Source organism: Hemitrygon akajei, unplaced genomic scaffold (assembly GCF_048418815.1).
Source record: "Hemitrygon akajei unplaced genomic scaffold, sHemAka1.3 Scf000119, whole genome shotgun sequence".
Lineage (NCBI taxonomy): Eukaryota > Metazoa > Chordata > Chondrichthyes > Myliobatiformes > Dasyatidae > Hemitrygon > Hemitrygon akajei.
In genome coordinates, this window is record NW_027332005.1 from 697,464 (window position 1) to 717,911 (window position 20,448).

Consider the following 20,448-nt stretch of genomic DNA (forward strand, 5'->3'; position numbering starts at 1 on the left):
CAAAATAGGTTCATCAGGATGTTGCCTGGATTCGGTGACATGTGCTACAAGGAGGGGTTTGATAAACTTGCTTTGTTTACTCTGGTGGTATAATCTGACTGAGGTTTACAAGTTTGCGAGATAAGAGTTTGGTCGACAGCCTGTATTTTGTTTGTTATTCTTTTACTAGACTGGTGTCTAATGTCAGAGGGCATTTGGTTAAGGTGAGATGGGGTAAATTTACAGCAATTGTGGGTAGTTTTTTCACAGAGCTGTGGGTGCTGGAATTTACTGTCTGGGTCATGTCGGTGGCAACTATATTACAGATGCTCCTAGATATACAAGAAAGTACAGGAAATGCAAGGATATGGTCAATAATGTAAGAAAGGATACCAAAGTTTATTTTTTTCTCTTTCCCAGACATATAAAGAGTAAAGGAAAAACAGGGAGATGGTCGATATCGGACCGCTGGAAAATGATGTTGTAGTTGCAGTAACAGGTGAAAAGGAAATGCCAGACAAACTCTGTGGAAGTAACTAGCGGAATTACAAAAGGTAAAGTACATCAGCGAACTGAATTGCGTGTAGTGCTATTACAAAGGAAAAGGGGCTTGGAAACTGAAAGTCTGAAGGTAGAAAAGTCACCTGGACTGGGTCATACAGTGTATCAAGAGTCTGCTTAGGGTGTGTGGGGATTCCTAAAGCGTTAGGACCTGGAGTGAAGGCTTCAGCAGAACCAACAGCTGGATTAATAGAAAAATACATTGTAGAATATTCCGGCTGCACAGAGATTCTTTGAATTGTTACTTGAATCCAGATATCAGCGAATGGCTAATGGCGAATTTTGATTCCCAGGTTTTGCCAAGTCACAATCTAACATTTGAGATGTGGTTTGAACTGTGCATTTCATCACTCACCGATCAGTTGAGTGGGTAATTCAGATAAACCTTGGGCAATGTTCATGTATTCCTGTGGATCAGGACCTGTTTAAATATATAAAAAAACATCCATGGAAACAGAGCTAAAATAATCAATATAACTAAATTGTTTATTTCAATGTGTCTTTGTGTTCAGTGCGTGGTTTTACCGTACCGTGTTCCTGTATTTCCCTCAGTATTCTGTCCAATTTCGGTAACTCAGTCCTCCACATCGCAAAGGATTCCCACATCGCCCTCCGGGCCCGGGAGCCTTTGCCCATCACCAAACTGAGGAAGAGTCTGGAACTCTCTGTCCGGTTTCCCTTCTCTGTCAGTTCAGTGACTTTCTATAAAAGGAAAACAGTGACATTATTGTGGAGCAGACAGACAGACATGGAGAATGTGGAGGAAAATATCTGTTCATGGCCCCGGTAGCTTCAGAACAGATGCAGTCACTGGGCTGCTGCCTCGTTCTCCCAGGGTTCAGTCATTAACAGAGAAACAGTAATTGAAGGAACTTCTAAATCAATATTGTGCAAGAATAAGTAGATGTAATGTGATTAATTTCCTTGATTTGTCAATGTGCAGCATTACATCAACAAGATGTGACAACAAGAACGGAAGAGAGGAGTGAGCGAGAGAGCAAAATAAAATGGATTGTGGGCATCACTGAATCGTAGCTGAATGAAGTTTATAGTTGGATCAAAAGGATAAGCAGTTAGGTTAAAGGGATGGGTTGACTCTGTTGTCATTTAAAATGAAAAGTCCTGAGAACGAGGTGATATCGGATTGGACCATATAGATGTTAAGAAACTGTATAGGTAAATTGACCCTGATGGAAATTATATACAGGCCTGTTAACAGTAACCAGGATGTGAGCTACAAATTACAACAGGAGAGAGAAGAGACATGCGAAAAGGTGAATGTGAAAATAGTCATTGGGAATTTCAATACGCAGGTAGCTTTGGAAAATCAGATCGTTGCCGAATACTAAGTGAGGGAATGTATAGAATACCTATGGGATGGCTTTTGAGAGAAGCTTATGGTTGTGCTCACTATAGCAATGGCGCATGTGGAGGCTGTGTTGTGTACTGCACCAGATTTTATTGGGGAGCTTCAGGTGGCATGCTGTCCAAGTTGCATGCCATCTTGGACAATGTCTCGCATCCACTCCATAATGTACTGGTTAGGCACAGCAGTACATTCAGCCAGAGACTCATTCCACCGAGATGCAACACTGAGCGTCATAGGAAGTCATTCCTGCCTGTGGCCATCAAACTTTACAACTCCTCCCTCGGAGTGTCTGACACCCTGAGCCAATAGGCTGTTCCTGGACTTATTTTCACTTGGTATAATTTACTTATTATTTAATTATTTCTGGTTTTATTTACTATATTTCTGCTGTAGTCTTGGTTTGTGCAACTGTAACGAAACCAAATTTCCCTCAGCATCAATAAAGTAAGTCTGTCTGTCTGTAAATAAACCGTTAAGAGGTTAGTGATCAGAAAATAACAGAATTCACACTGCAGTTTGAGAGTGAAAAGCTAAAGTTAGATGTATCAGTGTTACAGCGGAATAAAGGAATTACAGAGGCAAGGGAGAGTTGCTGAGCAAATATAAATTCGGAAATGACATTAACAGGGACAATGGCAGAGCAGGATTGGCTGAAGTTTCTCGGAGCAATTCAGAAGGCGCAGGACAAATGATCACAAAGGTGAATAATTATTCTGAAGGGAGGATGATCAGCCGTTGCTGACGAGGTAGTCAATACAGCACAAAGGCAAAGGAGAGGGCACAGAATATTACAAAATATAGTAGAAAGTTCGAACACTGGGATGTTTTTACAAACCAACAGAAGGCAAATAAAAAGCCGTAAGTAGAGAAAATATAAACTATGAAGGTAGGCTAGCGAATAACATAAAATAGCTTAGCAAAAGATTCGCCTGATATATGAAGAGTGAAAGAGAGGAAAGTGGATATTGGGCTGCTCTAAAATGACAATGGAGAGGTACTGTCAGAGAACAAGGACAGGCGGAAGGTATTAGTAAGTATTTTGCGTCAGTCTTCACTGTATAAAAAACACTAGAACGTGCCAGTTATTTGAGAATGTCAGGTGGCAGAAGTGAGTGTATTTGCAATTATTGAGGAGAAGGCGCTCAGGAAGCTGACAGTTCTGAAGATAGATGAGTCCAGATCAACTGCACCTGATTGCTTCTGAAAGAGGAGGCTGAAGAGATTGTGCAGACATTAGTAATGATCGCTCAAGAATCACTAGCTGTCGGAATGGTTCTGGAGGACCGACCATCTTAAATTATAGGCCAGTTAGTGTGATCAGCGTTTGGGAAGATGTCAGCAGTCGATTATTGAGGATAAGGTTTCGGGGTATTTGGTTGCACTTGCTGAAAAAAGGCCAAAATCCATGGAAGGAATTCTCCTCTGACAGACCTGTTGGAAGTTTTTGAGAACAGCATGCTGGGTCGACAACGGAGATTCAGAGCAAGTTGTTTACTTGGACCTCCCGAGGACGTTTGACTAGGTACCACACATGACGCCATTTAACAAGACAAGGGCCAACAGTAGGACAAGAAAGATACTAGCATGGATGGAGGATCCATGATTATCTCCAGACATATTTTGTCTGACTGTCAGAAAGCACAATAACAAAACAAATAGGGCTTTTTCTCGTTGGATGTTGGTGACCAGTGGTGTTCTGCAGTGGCTGGTTTTGGACAATTTCTTTTTCTGTTATGCCAATGATTTGACGGCTTTATGGACAAGATTGCGCACATTACGAAGATATGGTGAAGGACAGGAAACGTTGAGTAATCAGGGATTTCGCAGGTGGACATAGACTGATGGGAAATGGACAAATCAGTGGCAATTGGAAGGTAGTAAAGAGTCTCAGGAGACTTAGTGCAGGATTCCTTCCAGGTTGAGTCGGTGTTAGTAAAGGCAAAAGCAAATGTTAGCGTTCATCTTGAGAGGATTAGAATACAAGAACAAGCACTGGCCAGACCGCACTTGCATATTGTGAACGGTTTTAGTCCCCTGATCAGTGAAAATACGTGATGACATTGTGGAAAGTACAGAGAGGAATCAAAACTGACAGAACCAGTGATATTAAACCTGATTTTGATGAGAATGATTCCTGGATGCGCCTGGGCCGGCTGGAGTGTGGAAGGATGAGGGGGAATCTAATTGTAACCTGTGGAATATTTAAAGGCGTTGAGCGGATGTGGAGATGATGTTTCCAAGTGGGGGAGTTTAGAACCAGACGGAACAGCCTCGGAATAGAGGGATGTCTATTTGGAACAGAGATGAAGAGATTCTTTAGCCGAGGAGTAGTGAATCTGTAGAATTCATTGGCACTGACAGCTGCGGAGACCAGGTTATTGGGTATATTTAAAACAGAGATTGGTACCTTCTTGACTAGTGAGGTAAACAAATTTCACTGGGAGAAGGCAGGAGAATGGAGTTGAGAGGGATTGTAAATCACCCATGATGTAATGGCGGAGTAGAATCGACGGGCCTAATGGCCTATTTGTGTTCCGATGCCTTATGGTCTTACGATGTGTAAAGACAACAGAACATTAAGGAATGTCAGCGCGGCCGTCTTATAATGGAGATGGTTACTGCCTGGCACTCGTGCTGTAAAATGGTGATCGCTTCCTGAAAGCAGGCATGGGCTTCCTCATTTACTGAGGAATTATGAATTAAACATTCAACCGTCTTCAAGCAACATATTTCTCTCTCTCTATCTCTGGCTATCCATCCCATAGGAGGATGATGGTTCCTTTCAATCAGTTAGTGGGGTGGTACCCCACTCCTCAGAAAGGAACCGTGTGCGTGAGTGGATGTTAGGTGAGTAGGGCATTGCACCGGTCCAGATCCACCCTCTCAACATCCCCTCCTGGATCCAGCAGCCAGGTTGGGTCCAAGACGGCTGGGGGAAGTTCTGTTGCAGTGAATGGCCAGACCAAGCTTCGATGCGAGGGATGCCCTTTCCGTGCTTGTTTGCTAGATGACCGTTGACCCTAACAGAGGGGTCATCCGCCCTTTGACAGGTCTTGTTTTTCGTTCTGCAGGGTGTCTAGCCACCCTCCTCACCAGGTCAGCCTGGTGGTTGAGCTGGTTTAGTCGCCGACCATCCAACCATGCGACAGGTACTACTGGGTTACATGGTACCGGTATCACTCAGACGAGTGACCTGACCAGAACATACAGCGATGGTGGAATTAAGGTAATCGAGGATGCAACTGAACATGGATGGGCTTAGGACATTGCTCTGAGAAACAAGAGGAATGATGTCCCGGGTTTGAATGATTGATCTCTCAGAACAGTTACCAGTAGGGAATTGGAAAGGTTTTCCATAACACGAATAATGGACAATAATTATGGAACAAATCAGCATAATTCCCTGATGGTCCACTGCACTGTAAAATAATCCCTCAGTTTCACTGCTACCAGTTCTGAGGAGTTACAGTTGTGAAAGAGATTTAAAGGTTTACCAGTAAAGCAGGCGTCTCCAGATGATGAATTTTAGATGATATTTACAGATGACTCCTCTTGTCTTTGGATAATGCCTGTCTGATTCATTACATACAGTGCCAATGAATCCCAACCAGAACAGGGTCACTCACGGGTGTAACACACTTGATTTTCTAATACCACTCATGGCTGAGTAGGTCAGATCTAGTATAGGACAATCACTGTTTGTGAACTCCAAGGAGAGTGACCTGAAATGGTATGTCCCTGTTTCTCATAAGTTAGATATTCAGCAAGTTATCAGATTTCTTTTTTCATTTTTTCCCTTCCCTTTCAGGTGAACCTATTGATCTGTTCTTAGGACAACCTGTTGATTTCTGAGATCATGAGATATCAGCTAGTCAGCAGATTTATGTTTTGTGCTTTCTTCTTCCCTTTTAGGTCAAACTACTGACTTTTGTGGTCATGAGATATCAGCTTTGTGCGTGATCTTTCACGCCTAAACTATCTTATAGATTTTCTAAGAAGTTGTCAGGAAATTTGCTGTAGGCCAAGGTTGTGGATATTGTCTACATGGACTTCAGCACGGTATTTGACAAGTTCCGCCATAGCAGGTCGGTCAAGAAGTTTCAGTTGCTCAGCATCAGAGATGAGGTAGTAAACTGGATCAGACACTGGCTTTTTAGAGGAATTCAGAGCGTGACTATAGACTGTTGCATTTCTGATTGGCGCCTGTAACTCGTGTAGTGTCACGGGTATCGGTACTGTGTCTGTTGTTGTTTGTCATCTATATCAATGATCTGAAGGAAATTATGGTTAACAGAATCAGCAGCTTTGCGGATGACACCAACATTGGGAAGGTGCAGTGGACAAAGAGGAATACTACAAGAGCTTGCAGTGAGATCTAGACCAACTGGAGAATGGGCTTAGAAAGGGGCCGATGCAACATAATACATACAAATTGCACTTTGGAAGGACCAAGCAGGGTAGATCTTACACAGCGACCGGTAGGGCACTGTAAGGTGTGGTAGAACAGAGTGATCTGGGAATATAGGACCATGTCATTGAAAGTGATGGCAAATGTGCTCAAGTTGTGGATCTGAAAGAAAGTTTCTTAGCGCATTAACCTTCATAAATTAAAATATCGTGTACAGTAGATGGGATATGATGTTGCATAAGACGTTGGTGAGGCCTAATTTGGATATTATGTGCAGTTCTGCTCACCTACCTACAGGGCAGCTGGAAATAAGTTTGAAAGAGTACACACACACAAAAAAAACAAGGATGTTGTCAGGACTAGAAGACCTAACTTATCAGAAAAGAGTGATCGGGATAGGACTTTATTCATTGGAACGTGGAAGATTGAGGGGAGATTTGAGAGTTTACACAATTACATGGGGTATAGATAGGATAAATGCAGCAACATTTTGTACTGAGGTAAACAGGTATTACAACAAGAGGTTATCAGTAAAGGGTGAAAGGTGAAAAGTTCAGGGGGTACAAAGGTGAAACTTGTTGACTCAGAGGGTGCTAAGAGAGTGAAACTAGCTAGCAGCGCAAGCAGTACAAGCGATTCAGAGAAGTCTGGATAGATCCATGAATGATGAGGGTATAAAGCGCCATGGCCTGGTGAAGGTCAATGGGAATACAGAGTTAAGTAGTCCAGCATGGAACTAGATGGGCCAACAGGCCTGATTCTGTGTTGTACTTTTCTATGACTATGACAAGTCAGCCACACATTGTTTGGGAACTCACGGAGCCAAGACCGCACGTGATTAGCAAGTTACCCTCTGTCAAGTACGGCAGTGAAGCCGTTGTCTCAGTTTACAATCTGACAGATTAATACTCATCCTGGATTAATAAGATGAGGTGAATCTGCCCGACGGTTCAGACAGGAATTGAAATCAGTTTCAGTCTGAATGCCTGTTCGAAGTCCCGATATATATAACCATATAACAATTACAGCTCGGAAACAGGCCATCTCGGCCCTTCTCGTCCGTGCCGAACGCTTACACCCACCTAGTCCCACTGGCCCGCACTCAGCCCATAACCCTCCATTCCTTTCCTGTCCATATACCTACCCAATTTTACTTTAAATGACAATACCGAACCTGCCTCTACCACTTCTACTGGAAGCTCATTCCACACAGCTACCACTCTCTGAGTAAAGAAATTCCCCCTCGTGTTACCCTTAAACATTTGCCCCCTAATTCTCAAATTATGTCCTCTTGTATCAAACTCCCCTACTCTCAATGGAAAAAGCCGATCCACGTCAACTCGATCTATCCCCCTCATAATTTTAAATACCTCTATCACGTCCCCCCCCCCAACCTTCTACGCTCCAAAGAATAAAAACCTAACTTGTTCAGCCTTTCCCTGTAAGTTAGGTGCTGAAACTCAGGTAACATTCTAGTAAATCTTCTCTGTACTCTCTCTATTTTGTTGATACCTTTCCTGACATTCGGTGACCAGAGCTGTACACAATACTCCAAATTCGGCCTTACCAATGCCTTGTACAATTTTAACATTACATCCCAACTCCTATACTCAATGTTCTGATTTATAAAGGCCAGCAAGCCAAAAGCTTTCTTCACCACCCTATCCACATGAGATTCCACCTTCTGGGAACTATGCACCATTATTCCTAGATTACTCTGTTCTACTGCATTCTTCAATTCTGCCCTACCATTTACAACGTATGTCCTATTTGGATTATTCCTACCAAAATGTAGCACCTCACACTTACCAGCATTAAACTCCATCTGCCATCTTTCAGCCCACTCTTCTAACTGGCCTAAATCTCTCTGCAAGCTTTGAAAACGTACTTCATTATCCACAACGCCTGCTGCCTTAGTATCATCTGCATACTTACTAATCCAATTTACCACCCCATCATCCAGATCATTTATGTATATTACAAACAACATTGGGCCCAAAACAGATCCCTAAGGCACACCACTAGTCACCGGTCTCCAACCTGACGAACAGTTATTCACCACTACTCTCTGACATCTCCCATCTAGCCACTGTTGAATCCATTTTACCACTTCAATATTAATACCCAACGATTGAACCTTCCTAACTAACCTTCCATGCGGAACCTTGTAAAAGGCCTTACTGAAGTCCATATAGACAACATCCACTGCTTTCCCCTCGTAAACTTTCCTCATAACCTTTTCAGAAAATTCAATAAGATTTGTCAAACATGACATTCCACATACAAATCCATGCTGACTATTCCTAATCAGACCGTGTCTATCCAGATAATTATATATATATATACCATCTCTAAGAATACTTTCCATTAATTTACCTACCACTGACGTCAAACTGACAGGCCTATAATTGCTAGGTTTACTCTCAGAACCCTTTTTAAACAATGGAACCACATGAGCAATGCGCCAATCCTCCGGCACCATCCCCGTTTCTAATGACATTTGAAATATTTCTGTCAGAGCCCCTGCTATTTCTACAGTAAATTCCTTCAAGGTCCTAGGGAATATCCTGTCAGGATCCGGAGATTTATCCACTTTTATATTCCTTAAAAGTGCCAGTACTTCCTCCTCTTTTATTGTCATAGTTTCCATTACTTGCCGCTACTGCTCTCATATCATATTCAGACAAGATTTGAAATTAGTTTCAGACTGAATGCCTGTTCGAAGTCCAGAATAAGAGCCACTGCTATCACAACTTCTATCACACTGATAAATACAGCAGGTGGGAGATAAAAAGCTGAGGCCGACCCTGTAGTTCCCAGTGCTCCCCACCTTAACAGCTGAAACCAGATCTGCGAGAGACAGGTCAGAAATAAAAGTCTCCATTGCCAGGTAGAACGCCAAGAACGTGAAGATTAATTTTGGTCACTATTCCCAGCAGTTCTGTGACAATACACAAACTACACTCACCTCATTTTCTTCTCTACTGAAATGTCCCTCCTTTGTCAACATCCCACCGAGTCTTTCAACCTTTTCTTCAATTGCTTGTTTGAGTCTGTTTCTATAGAACTTTGTCAGTTGGTACAGTCGATATTCCTCCCCCTCTGCTAAGAGGTCAGGGATTGTCAACTCTGGCTCTGTGAATATAAAAAGGAAAATGTAGGCTTGAACTCAAATTATTTTTCGTTTCCACCGCTCTCACCAAACTCAACAAAAAAAACATGACTTGAACCTACCTACAGACACTAAAACCGATATATTCCCAATCTCCAACTGGCCTTAAAACCTACCAAACAATGTTATAGGCATTACGTTAATAGAAGGACCAGATTTGATGCACACCAGTCCATCCCTCAACCGACCCACTCACCTATTTCAATTTTGGATCGGCAATAAATGCTGGGCCTGTCGGTAATATTCGCTTCCCAGAGATACACTCTCCATCCTGGCAAATACATTTCCCTTAATTCACATCCTGGAAATATTCTCTTATCTGGACAACTGCCTTTCCTCCAATGTACATCCCGTAAATCCTCAGAGCAGGTAGTACACTTCCTGTAGTGGGGTAATGGGTACACCACTACACCACATGTACCACACCCACACATTCCCCCTCTCTCTGACCAACCTTCCAACAAGGAATCGCATTTACCCTTCTCCCTGCCACATTCTGCAAACACATCACCCTCATATTTCACTCACCGGCTCCGTGCTGGGGACTTGACAATTCCGTGTTCAATGAGCTTCCGGGCTGACAGGCAGTCGCCTCACTTGTGCTGGTTCCAGGGTCCTGATTGGTGTCTCTGGGCTGCATTTGCTCCACTTCCGCTGCGGCCGTACTGCATTCTGGGACATCGCTCTCAATCTGACCCTGCTTCGGTACCTTGCTTCCTGTGTCCCGATCAGCTTTCCCCGATGATCCGCCTTGTAAACACCTCTTCAGTACTTTCCCTACTCGTTTCAATGTCTTACCTGAAATAAGTGATGAATTGCAGTTTATAAGAGTATGATTTAGATCTGAGCAAAACTGATTCAGACTGCAATGGAGCCGTGACTCTGGCTGACCAGATTTGGAGTGGGACTGTGCTGGTTACTGTGAACCGTACATCCTGCTTGGTGACCATACCGATAAGCCGGTGACTGAAGACATTCACTCCCAGTAAAATAACAGGATAGACACAGTAATGCCAATCACTTAATTCACAGCAGTTCAATGATGACCACGGGATCTTAATGCAACGGTGTCCGGTGATACTGGGAAATTAAATAAAGATATGACGTCAAACGTACCGACCTGTAATTTCTCGGATTTCTTTTAGATCCTTTTTTAAACAATGGAACAACGTGAGCTATCCTTCAATCCTCCAGCACCTCACCCGTAGTTACCGACATTTTAAATTTATCTGCCAGGGCCCCTGCAATATCAACACTAGTCTCGTTCAAGATCCGATGGAACACCCTATCAGGTCGTGGGGATTTATCTTCTCTGATTTCCCTCAAGATAGCAAGCACCTCCTCCTCTTCAATCTGTATAGGTTCCATGACCTAACTACATGTTTGCCTTATTTCCGTTCACTCAATGCCAGTTTCCTTAGTAAATAGAGATGCAAAAACCATGTTTAAGATCTCCCCTATTTCTTTTGGTTCCATGCATAGCCGACCACTCCGATCTATAAGAGGACCTGTTTTATTCCTTACTATGCTTATGTTCTTTATATACCTGTAGAAGCTCTTTGGATTATCCTTCACCTTGACTGCCAACGCAACATCTTGTCTTCTTTTAGCCCTGCTGATATCTTTCTTAAGTATTTTTGTGCACTTTTTATACTCCTCAAGCACCTTATTTTCTCCTTGTTGCCTATACCTGTCATACATCTCTCTCTTCTTCTTTTTCACAGTTCCAATACCCCTCGAGAACCAAGGTTCCTTATTCGTATTCACTTTGCCATTAATCCTGACAGGAACATACAAACTCTGCACGCTCAAAGCCCTCCCACTTAGCAGTCACATCCTTGCAGGGAACAACTTGTCCCAATCCACGCGTATTAGATCCTTTCTCATTTCTTCAAATTTGGCCTTTTTCCAGTTTAGAACCTCAACCCGAGGACCTGATCGATCTTTATTCATCATCAAGTTGAAACTAATGGTATTATGATCACTGGAACCAAAGTGTTCCCCTACACACACTTCCGTCACCTGCCCAAACTCATTTCCTAATGGGAGATCAAATATTGCGTCCTCCCTGGTTGGTACATCTATATATTGATTTAGAAAACTTTCCCGAACACATTTTACAAACTCTAACCCATCTAGACCTTTAACAGCATGGGAGTTCCAATCAATGTGTGGAAAATTAAAATCCCCTACAATCACAACTTTTTGTCTCCCTGCAGTTGTCTGTTATCTCTCCGCAGATTTGCTCCTCCTATTCTCGCTGAATGTTGGGTGGTCTATAATACAACCCCATTAATGTGGTCATTCCTTTCCTGTTTCTCACCTCCACCCATATGGCTTCGGTAGACAAGCCCTCTAATCTGTCCTGCCTGAACACTGGTGTAACATTTTCCCTGTCTAGCAATGCTACCTCGCCACCCTTCATTCCTCTGCCCCTACCACGTTTGAAATATTGGAACTCTGGAACATTAAGCTGCCAGTCTTGCCCCTCCTGTAGCCAAGTTTCACTAATGGCTATAATGTAATTCCACGTGTCAATCCAGGCCCTCAGCTCGTCGGCGTTCGCCACAATACTCCTTGCATTGAAATAGACACACCTCATAAGATCATTACCACCATCAAAGACACTTACTGACTTTGCAGAAACTTTTAACATTATTTATTTTCAACCCCGCTCCACTATCTGCTCTGGAGCTCTGGTTCTATAGAACGGACTTGATTAAGCTGGAATGAATTTAGTGGAGAATGACCAGTATGCCACTGGACTAGGATGTTGGGTTTTCTGTTATGTGGTTCGTCTGGGACTGTTTGCCCTGGATAATTGGAGCTTGAACATCTTACACACGTACATAAAAATAATCAGGGGCGTAGATAAGGTAGATGGTCATAGTCTTTTTCCCGGGGTAGAGGAGTCTAAGACTTGAGGGAAGAAATTTAAAATGGACCGAAGGGGCATTCGTTCACGTGGCGGGTGATGGGTATAAATTACATGCAGCCAGAGGAGGCAGTAAACACAAATAAATTTAAAGAGAGAGGATGTGGGCAGGGAAAAGGATAGAAGAAGTCTATAAGGGAAATTTGGGAAAAGCTGTGGGAAAATGGAGCAAGCACAAAAGACATTTGGATCAGCATTAATTAGCTGGACCGAAGGACCTGTGTCCCAGCTGTAATCTCTGTTTTATTACCCCCGGAATCAGAGTTGAGCACCATCACAATGTCTGCTGGGGACTGAGACATTTGGTCATTGGCCAATCCGGGTTTTCCATCAGAGATCCTGGGAATTTTAAATCCAGGTATCAGATCACCTTATTAGGGAAATATTGAGAACTCACATTCACCATTTGTACACAGCCCAGCCATGGATTCGGGTATTAAAACACTGAAGCAAACCGCATATTTATCCAGAATGAGATGTCATCTGATCCTCAGCCATTCACAACTCCGGCAATGTTCTCGGCTCGGCTACAGAAAACAGATTTCGGAAACTCCGCTCATCTCCTTTCCGCAGCAGCCCAGAAAACCAGGAGGGAGTTGATAGCTGCCCTTCCAAAACCAGAAATGCTCGTTTATCACACAATCTCTGAATTCATACCTCTGTCCATTCTGATTGTGACAGTATTGTTGATTGTCGTCGTCTTGTTCACACTTTGGTCCCGGTGAAGAAATGCTCCACCTGCCGGTGATACCCTGAATTACAAACAAGCAGAATGTGAGTCAGACAGAGTACGATTACAGTACTTTGCAAATAACAGTATCGCCATCCCCTGTATCAGAGCATCCGTTGGCTTAGGGACAAAACATTCCCTGTTAATATCAACAGTCAATCTCCTTAAAATAGACTCTATAAACAATAAACTCTTTTGGACATTCCTTAAAATAGTGATCTGGTGGGGGTGGAAACAAGAATATAACAGGGTTATGTTGTATAGGTGATTGTTAACTACTACTCTCTGGACAGCTCCCCAATTGGGCTGCATAAATAGAAGCACAGGCACAGAGAGAATAGAGGTAGGTACTTTGAAAAAGGCTGGTTCCTCCCACAACTATCACAAAGATAAAGGCTCTCAAGACAGGGCAGAAAGGAGACAGAAAACAATTTTGACGATGAGAAACTTGACACATCCAGACAGCTTACATTTGCTCTGCTCAGAACAGATACGATAATAAAGTAAGCTGGTTAAGATGATTTAAATCTAGAAAATAGATTGGGGAAATATTAAATGGTAGAATTGTAAAGACTTGGGGAGATTGGATGAGGTTGATTTGTAAGAGACCTGAAAATTTAAAAACAAACGAGTTTAGAGTCTGTAATATAATTCCAGATACTCCAGTGAAGGCAGATTCAGTAGTAATTTCCTGTGATGGGCCCATTTCCCTCCTGGCCTCTTCATTCAATCTACGCTTCCCAACTGCTTCTGGGATTATACAATTGTGCCTGCCTCATCCATTTCCTCTGGCAATTCCCTCCACATAATCACCAGCCTCTACATGAAACCATTGCTTCTCGAGTTGGTTTTTCAATCTATTTACTCCTCCTCTGCCCATTTAGATCCCCTATAAGCTACGATAATCTTCACCGTGAACAGCATCTACTAATTTTGTGTCATCTGTGAACTTACTGGTCAAGCCATGTACATTCACATACAAATGTTTGTAGGATAGTAACTGTTCTGGAACCTGGTGTTGCGTGTCCTGAGGCTCCTGTACCTTCTAGCTGATGGCAGCAGCGAGGGAAGTGCATTGCTGGGCGGTGAGGATCTTTGATGATGGATGCTGTTGTTCTACGGCAACTTTTCATGTAGATAAACTCAATATTTGGGAGACCTTTACCCGTGACATACTGGACCAAATCCAATACCTTTTGAAGTATTTTCTGCTCAAAAGCATTGGTGTTCCCCGACCAGTCCGTAATGCAGCCAATCAGCAGACTTTACACCACACATCTGCAGAGCTTTGCCAACGTTTTTGATGACATTCCGAATCTCTACATACTCCTGAGGAAGTAGAGGCACTGTCGTACTGTCTTCGCAATTATATTTATATGAAAGGTCCAGGACAGGACCTCTGAGAGTGAGACCCAAGAATTTAACGTTACTGACCCCCTCCAACTCTGATTCTCCAATGATTACTGGCTCAAGGACCTCGGGCTTCCCTCTCCTGAATTCTACAATCAGTTTCTTGGTCTTATTGATATTGAGGTTGTTGTTGTTACTCCACTCAGCCAGGTTTTCAGTCTCCCTCCTGTATGATTATTCACCACCCCTTTTGATAGAGCGCACAACAGAGGCGTCATCAGCAAACTTATATATGTTGGTGGAGCTGTACTTAGCCACACAGTCACAGGTGTAAAGCGAGTAGAACAGGGGGCTAAGTACACATCCCTGTGGTGTTCCTGTGCTGATGGAGATTGTGGAGTAGATGTTTTTGACAATCTGTACTGAGTGGGGTCGACAAGTGAGGAAATCCAGGATCCAATTGCACAAGGATGTATTGAGGTCAGGTCTTGGAGTTTGCTGAATAGTTTTGAGGGGATGGTGGTTTTAAAGGTACTCTGATAATTTTTATCAGAGTACTTTTGATACCTCTGATACTCTAATAATCTGATAATTTTTACTTTGAACTTCCTCAGCGTCCCGTATGAGGCAAATGACATCGAGCTGCAGCTCCATTTCCTTAACGCATTCTCTTTTCACGACGTCACTTGTCTCTTTCACTGAGGGACAGTGATCAGACAATTAAAACAAAACAAAACATGCAGCACTCCTTCCTGGGCTGTTACTGAACAGTGGCTCACCAAAGATAACCAAAAAAGCAAACAACAAAGCTCTACACCATGTACTGTGAGTTTCATTATGAGCAAGAGTAACGCGGCAACATTCTATAATAATGAAATTGAAGTTGTATTGGCTCCTTTTACCCTGCCTCACGCTGCATTTAGTTCAACCTGTGCTGGTGATGTTCCCCAAGTTCACTGCCCCAGGGGCGAGGGTCCTCTCCCAATCCCGACCCCGCAGACGATCCCAACACAGAATGGAAAGGAAACTGCCGCCCATCCAGGAACAGTGAGCATGCGCAAAGTGATTGTTGCACCATCAGTGCAGGGGGTGGCGGGGCTGAAATGAAACCTGCAGATACTGCAGATCTGCGGTAAAATGAGAGGGGGACACAGGATCCTGTGACTGGTGGAGGGTCTCCCGTGGCAATAAACCGGATCCTTATTTTAATTGTGTGGAAATATCAGATAGACTGGAAATTCGGGAGGGAGGTTTAATTGAAGTGCACACATTTTTGAGTAACTCAGAAAAATAGAAGAGACTAAATTCTCACACAAATGGGTAATATACCCAGAAACACAGGCTGCATTTCGGCAGGTTGGAAGAGTGGAATGGAGTCAGGAGAAACATATTCCCCACCTGCAACGAAAGGACGTGATAGATGTAGATCTCACTGCCTTGCCCAAACGTGCGAAAGATGGGTGTATTCCCAGCATCATCGCCTCATCCTCACCCCTCCCGAGGAGCAGAATAACAGGGGCTGAGCGTTAGCTCATCCCATGCGGTTTGGTATGAAGGTCCCACAACCCGGACTGACCCCGGCAGGTTCCGTCCAGGAAGCGGGGCGAAGGCCGCCAGTTCGATTGAGATAACGGGTCTCACTGCCCAGCATCAGACCTCCTCACTCGGGACTGGTCTCAATACTCACCGATGGGAATGATATGGCTTCACCCCGCAGTCAGTGATCCATCCCCCGGCTCCCCGCCCAGGGGACTTCTCCCGATCCTGAAACCTATTCAACAAAGAATGGAAAGGAAAACACCGCCCTTCCGGGAATGCAAGCATGCGCAATGTGATCAATGCGTCATCAGAGGGGAGGGCTCTCCAGGGTGATCTGCTTTGGGATGGAGTGGCTGCATCCAGTGCAGAGTCGTGTTGTTTAGGATTTTCATAAACAGCAGCTTTATTGATGTTAGCTGGAATTGCCAGCAGGGAAAACACAGATTGCATCAGGTAACAGAACACCTCTCGTACACAGCCTTGTCTCCTGGGAAACTAAACACTTTCACAATGTCGACCTTAGGTATCCCTTCCTCTAAAAGCGACTGAATCATTCAGATCGCTGATCACTGAGAGCAATTATGGTTTGTTGGTCATTAAAGTTCGCCCTGGGTGGTTTGGATGGAGTTGATGTGGAGTTCGGGGTGTCACAGTGAAAGAACCGGACAGCCAAACGCTCTGACCTAGTGACCTGCGGCCATGGATGGTGCCGCAGTGAACCTCCTGCAGAGCGCAGGCGCAGTGCCGACTCCAGCTGACGCCGGCGGGACTCCTGTACGAGCGGCGGTGAGGAAGGGGCTGATCTCGGCTTTGAGTAAATAGAGGGTGAGTTGCAGTGGGAAATGTCCGGTTTCGAGCTCTTCCCAACAGCCAGAGGCTCCAGGCTCTCCAGTCTTTCAGTTCCGGTTTTGCGCCTCAGCCGGGATTGTGGGATCAGTTAGATGCGGGTCCCCTTGCTGGGAGGGTGGACCTGCGTGAAGAGGTGCTGTCTATATGTGCGAATGTGGGCTGAATGCTGGGAAGGATTTGGAGCGATTGGCACAGTAGAGGGAGGGCGGGATATTGAGCGTTATCGGACGCAGTTATTGGACGTGGAGGACGGACATGGGGCAAATTAAGTGGTAAACTAGGGAGGATCTGATCCATTGGATCTGACAGGATACGTCAGGAAGCAACAATCTTCTCTTCATATTAATTAATTACTGTCTACTCTTGCTGTTAACATTGTGTTTGTTACAGAGTCCCAGAACCTACAAAGTCTCAGTCTACAAATCTCTGGTGAGACCGCACTTAGAGTATTGTGTTCAATTCTGGTCACCTCATTATAGAAAGGATGTGGAAGCTATGGAGAGGGTGCAGAGGAGATTTACCAGGATGTTGCCTGGATTGGAGAACATGTCATATGAAGCAACGTTAGCAGAGCTGGACTTTTCTCTTTGGAGCGTAGAAGAATGAGAGGGGACTTGATAGAGGTCTACAAGATTATGAGAGGCATAGATAGGACCGATGGTCAGTACTTGTTTCCCAGGGTACCAATAGCAAATACCAGAGGGCATAGATACAAAATTAAGGGAGGGAAGTTTAGCGGGGACATCAGGCGTAAGTTCTTTACACAGAGGGTTGTGAGTGCCTGGAATGACTTGCCAGGGATGGTGGTGGAGGTTAAAACATTCGGGGTAATTAAGATCCTCTTGGACAGGCACATGGATGAAAGAAAAATGGAGAGTTATGGGGTAGTGTGGGGGTTAGTACTTTTTTTTAATGATTATATGGGTCGGCACAACATAGAGGGCTGAAGTGCCTGTACTGTGCCGTACTGTTCTATGGTTCTACCCTAGACAGCCATCACCGTCATGGGCTGCGAGTACAGATTGGGAATGGAGAGAGGGTGTCAGTGACCTCTGCATAAGAGAAGGACATGGGTTCGTACAGCCTCCTGTGAGATATAAATGTTCTCACAGTGGGATCAGAACTGGTGGCATATCTGGAGTTAAGAAAATGGGATATTGCACAACACAATCATCACATGTCCTACCAGCTAACAGGAATAAAATGTTTTTAATATAAAATTGAAAGTAAAGTGCTGGAAACGGTACATCAGATTGGATCTGAGGAAAGAGAAACTGTGGAATACCCAGTGTCAGAACTGGACTGTCCAAGATGCTGCCCGATCTGCTGAATGCTCTCAGCGTTTTCTCTTTTTACTTGAAATGTTGCGCAACTATTGACTGATTACAAGATGTTTGTGACGGCCTGAACGAAGCTGCGCAACTTTAATGCCCACATTCATTAGTTTTGCCTTCATTTCAACACAGGGGTAATACAGTCGATGCATTCAGTGCTGACAACATCCTCCGCATCCCACTAGCAATCTGTTTCCTAACAAAGATTAACACAGTGGACATTTGGTAACATTGAAACTAAAATCAGAATGGCTGTCATTAACCTACCACGTGCTGTATTGAATAAATCCTCTGGTAATCCAGGTAACAAACACCGATTTCAGAAATGACTCAGTAATGCAAAATACTTCACAATGAAGACAGCGACAGAAGAGCGATTGTTGGTATAATCATTGTTGTGATACAGGCTGGACAGATATTGAACAAGACATTTGATATATACCATTGAGTTGGTGGGATACAGGCTGGACAGTGGTTGAACAAGATGGTTGATATATATCACTGAGGTGGTGGGGTACAGGCTGAACAGAGGTTGAACAAGATGGTTGATATATATCATTGAGTTGGTGGGATACGGGCTGGACAGGTTGAACAAGATGGTTGATATACATCATTGAGCTGGTGGGAAACAGGCTGGACAGAGTTTGAACAAGATGGTTGATATATATGATTGAGGTGGTGGGATACCGGCTGGACAGAGGTTGAACAAGGTGGTTGATATGTATCATTGAGGTGATAGGATACAGACTGGACAGAGGCTGAATGAGGTGATGGGGATGAGGAGATTGAACGAGGTGAGAGAAGGGATCAAGGATAATCACTGATGGTCCTCCAACAATACACAGATACTGAATTAAAAATGCATATTACTGTACAAAGATTCTAGAATGACAGAGATAGAATAGCAGGACCTTCCTCCCTACCAAATGCGCCTCAGTCCATCTCCATTTAATCACACTCAGGATTTCGGTTTGTCCTACAGAAGTGGGTGATCTCACATTTTCCACATTGGGCTCCAGCTGACCTGTTGTTTCCACTCTTTTATTTTACCTGCGTAACCCCGAAACCTTTCGGCAAGAGACACAGAACATAGAACAGTACAACAGGAACAGCCCTTCGGAAAACAATGTTGTGCTCAAACTATTTAATTAATCAAATCGCCAACTGAACTAATCCCTTCTGCCTACACAATTTCCCCTCACATTCATGTGTCTATCTAAACATCTTTTAAAAGTCCCCAATATATCTGCCGCTACCATCACACACGGCAGCACATTCGAGCAACCCACCACTCTGTGTGAAAAAAAAAACACTTGCCCCTCACATCTCCTTTCAAACTACCCCTCTCACTTTAAATGCATGCATATTGATTTAGACATTTCTTCCCCGGGTAAAGAGTTATTCTCTAACTACTGTATTTATGCATCTCGTAACCTTATGAGCCTCCATCGTCTCACCCCAGTTTGTGCAGCTCTAGATAAAACAACCGAAGTTTGTCCAGCCTCACGTTACAGCTCATGCCTTCTAATCCAGGCAATATCCTGGTGAACCTCTTCGCGTCCTGTCCAGGGCCATTGACACCCTTCCTCGAATGAGACAACCACAACTGTATGAAATACTTCAGTTGTGGCCAAACTCACGGTTCATGAACCTGCAACATAATTTCCTGAATTGTAAATGCTATATCTTGACTAATAAAGGCAAGCATGTCATTTGCCTTCTTAACCACCCTGTCAATATGTGTAGCCACTTTGAGGGAGCGATGAACTTGGGACTCCTTGATCCCTCTGCTCATCGACACAGTTAAGGGTGTTGCATTTAGGTGTACTATCTCTTTATAATTGAGCTACAAAGGTGCCAAGATAATCATCACGAATCAAATCTCACTGAGTTTTCTCACGAACTGTGGAATTTATGTCAAGTGCGCATGTATGGGAAGGTACAGGTACAGAGAACCACTGATTTGTGGCAGGATCACAGGCAAATACATTCAGATAACACACGGAACATAAATTATACAATTCTGTATCATTATCAATATAGAAATTCAAGTTTTATGTCATAACCATCATACAAATATATATATATATATATATATATATATATATATATATAGTGTCAATAGTCATAAATACTGTTTTTGCTGACTTGGAAATGTTGATTTGGTCCCTCAGCCAAGTTGCTGACACAGTTTGGGAACAACTGGGCTCCAAGCACCGGTC

General features: G+C 43.7%; 1 protein-coding gene across 2 annotated transcripts in view; it reads right to left on the reverse strand.

Moving 5' to 3' along the window:
- The window catches only part of LOC140723566 (NACHT, LRR and PYD domains-containing protein 3-like), a 51,774-nt gene that overhangs the window by 25,843 nt on the left and 5,483 nt on the right, over positions 1-20,448 (reverse strand). The window contains exons 2-6 of one of the 2 annotated variants that reach the window (XM_073038139.1): positions 13,082-13,176; positions 10,018-10,287; positions 9,286-9,452; positions 1,071-1,242; positions 896-961 (exon numbers count right to left, since the gene is read on the reverse strand). In XM_073038139.1, coding sequence (XP_072894240.1) covers positions 896-961; positions 1,071-1,242; positions 9,286-9,452; positions 10,018-10,287; positions 13,082-13,091 — 685 coding nt within the window. In that variant the 5' untranslated portion in view covers positions 13,092-13,176. Of the gene's footprint in view, positions 1-895; positions 962-1,070; positions 1,243-9,285; positions 9,453-10,017; positions 10,288-12,821; positions 13,177-20,448 lie in introns of both variants that reach the window. The other variant, XM_073038138.1, reaches the window with a different exon arrangement.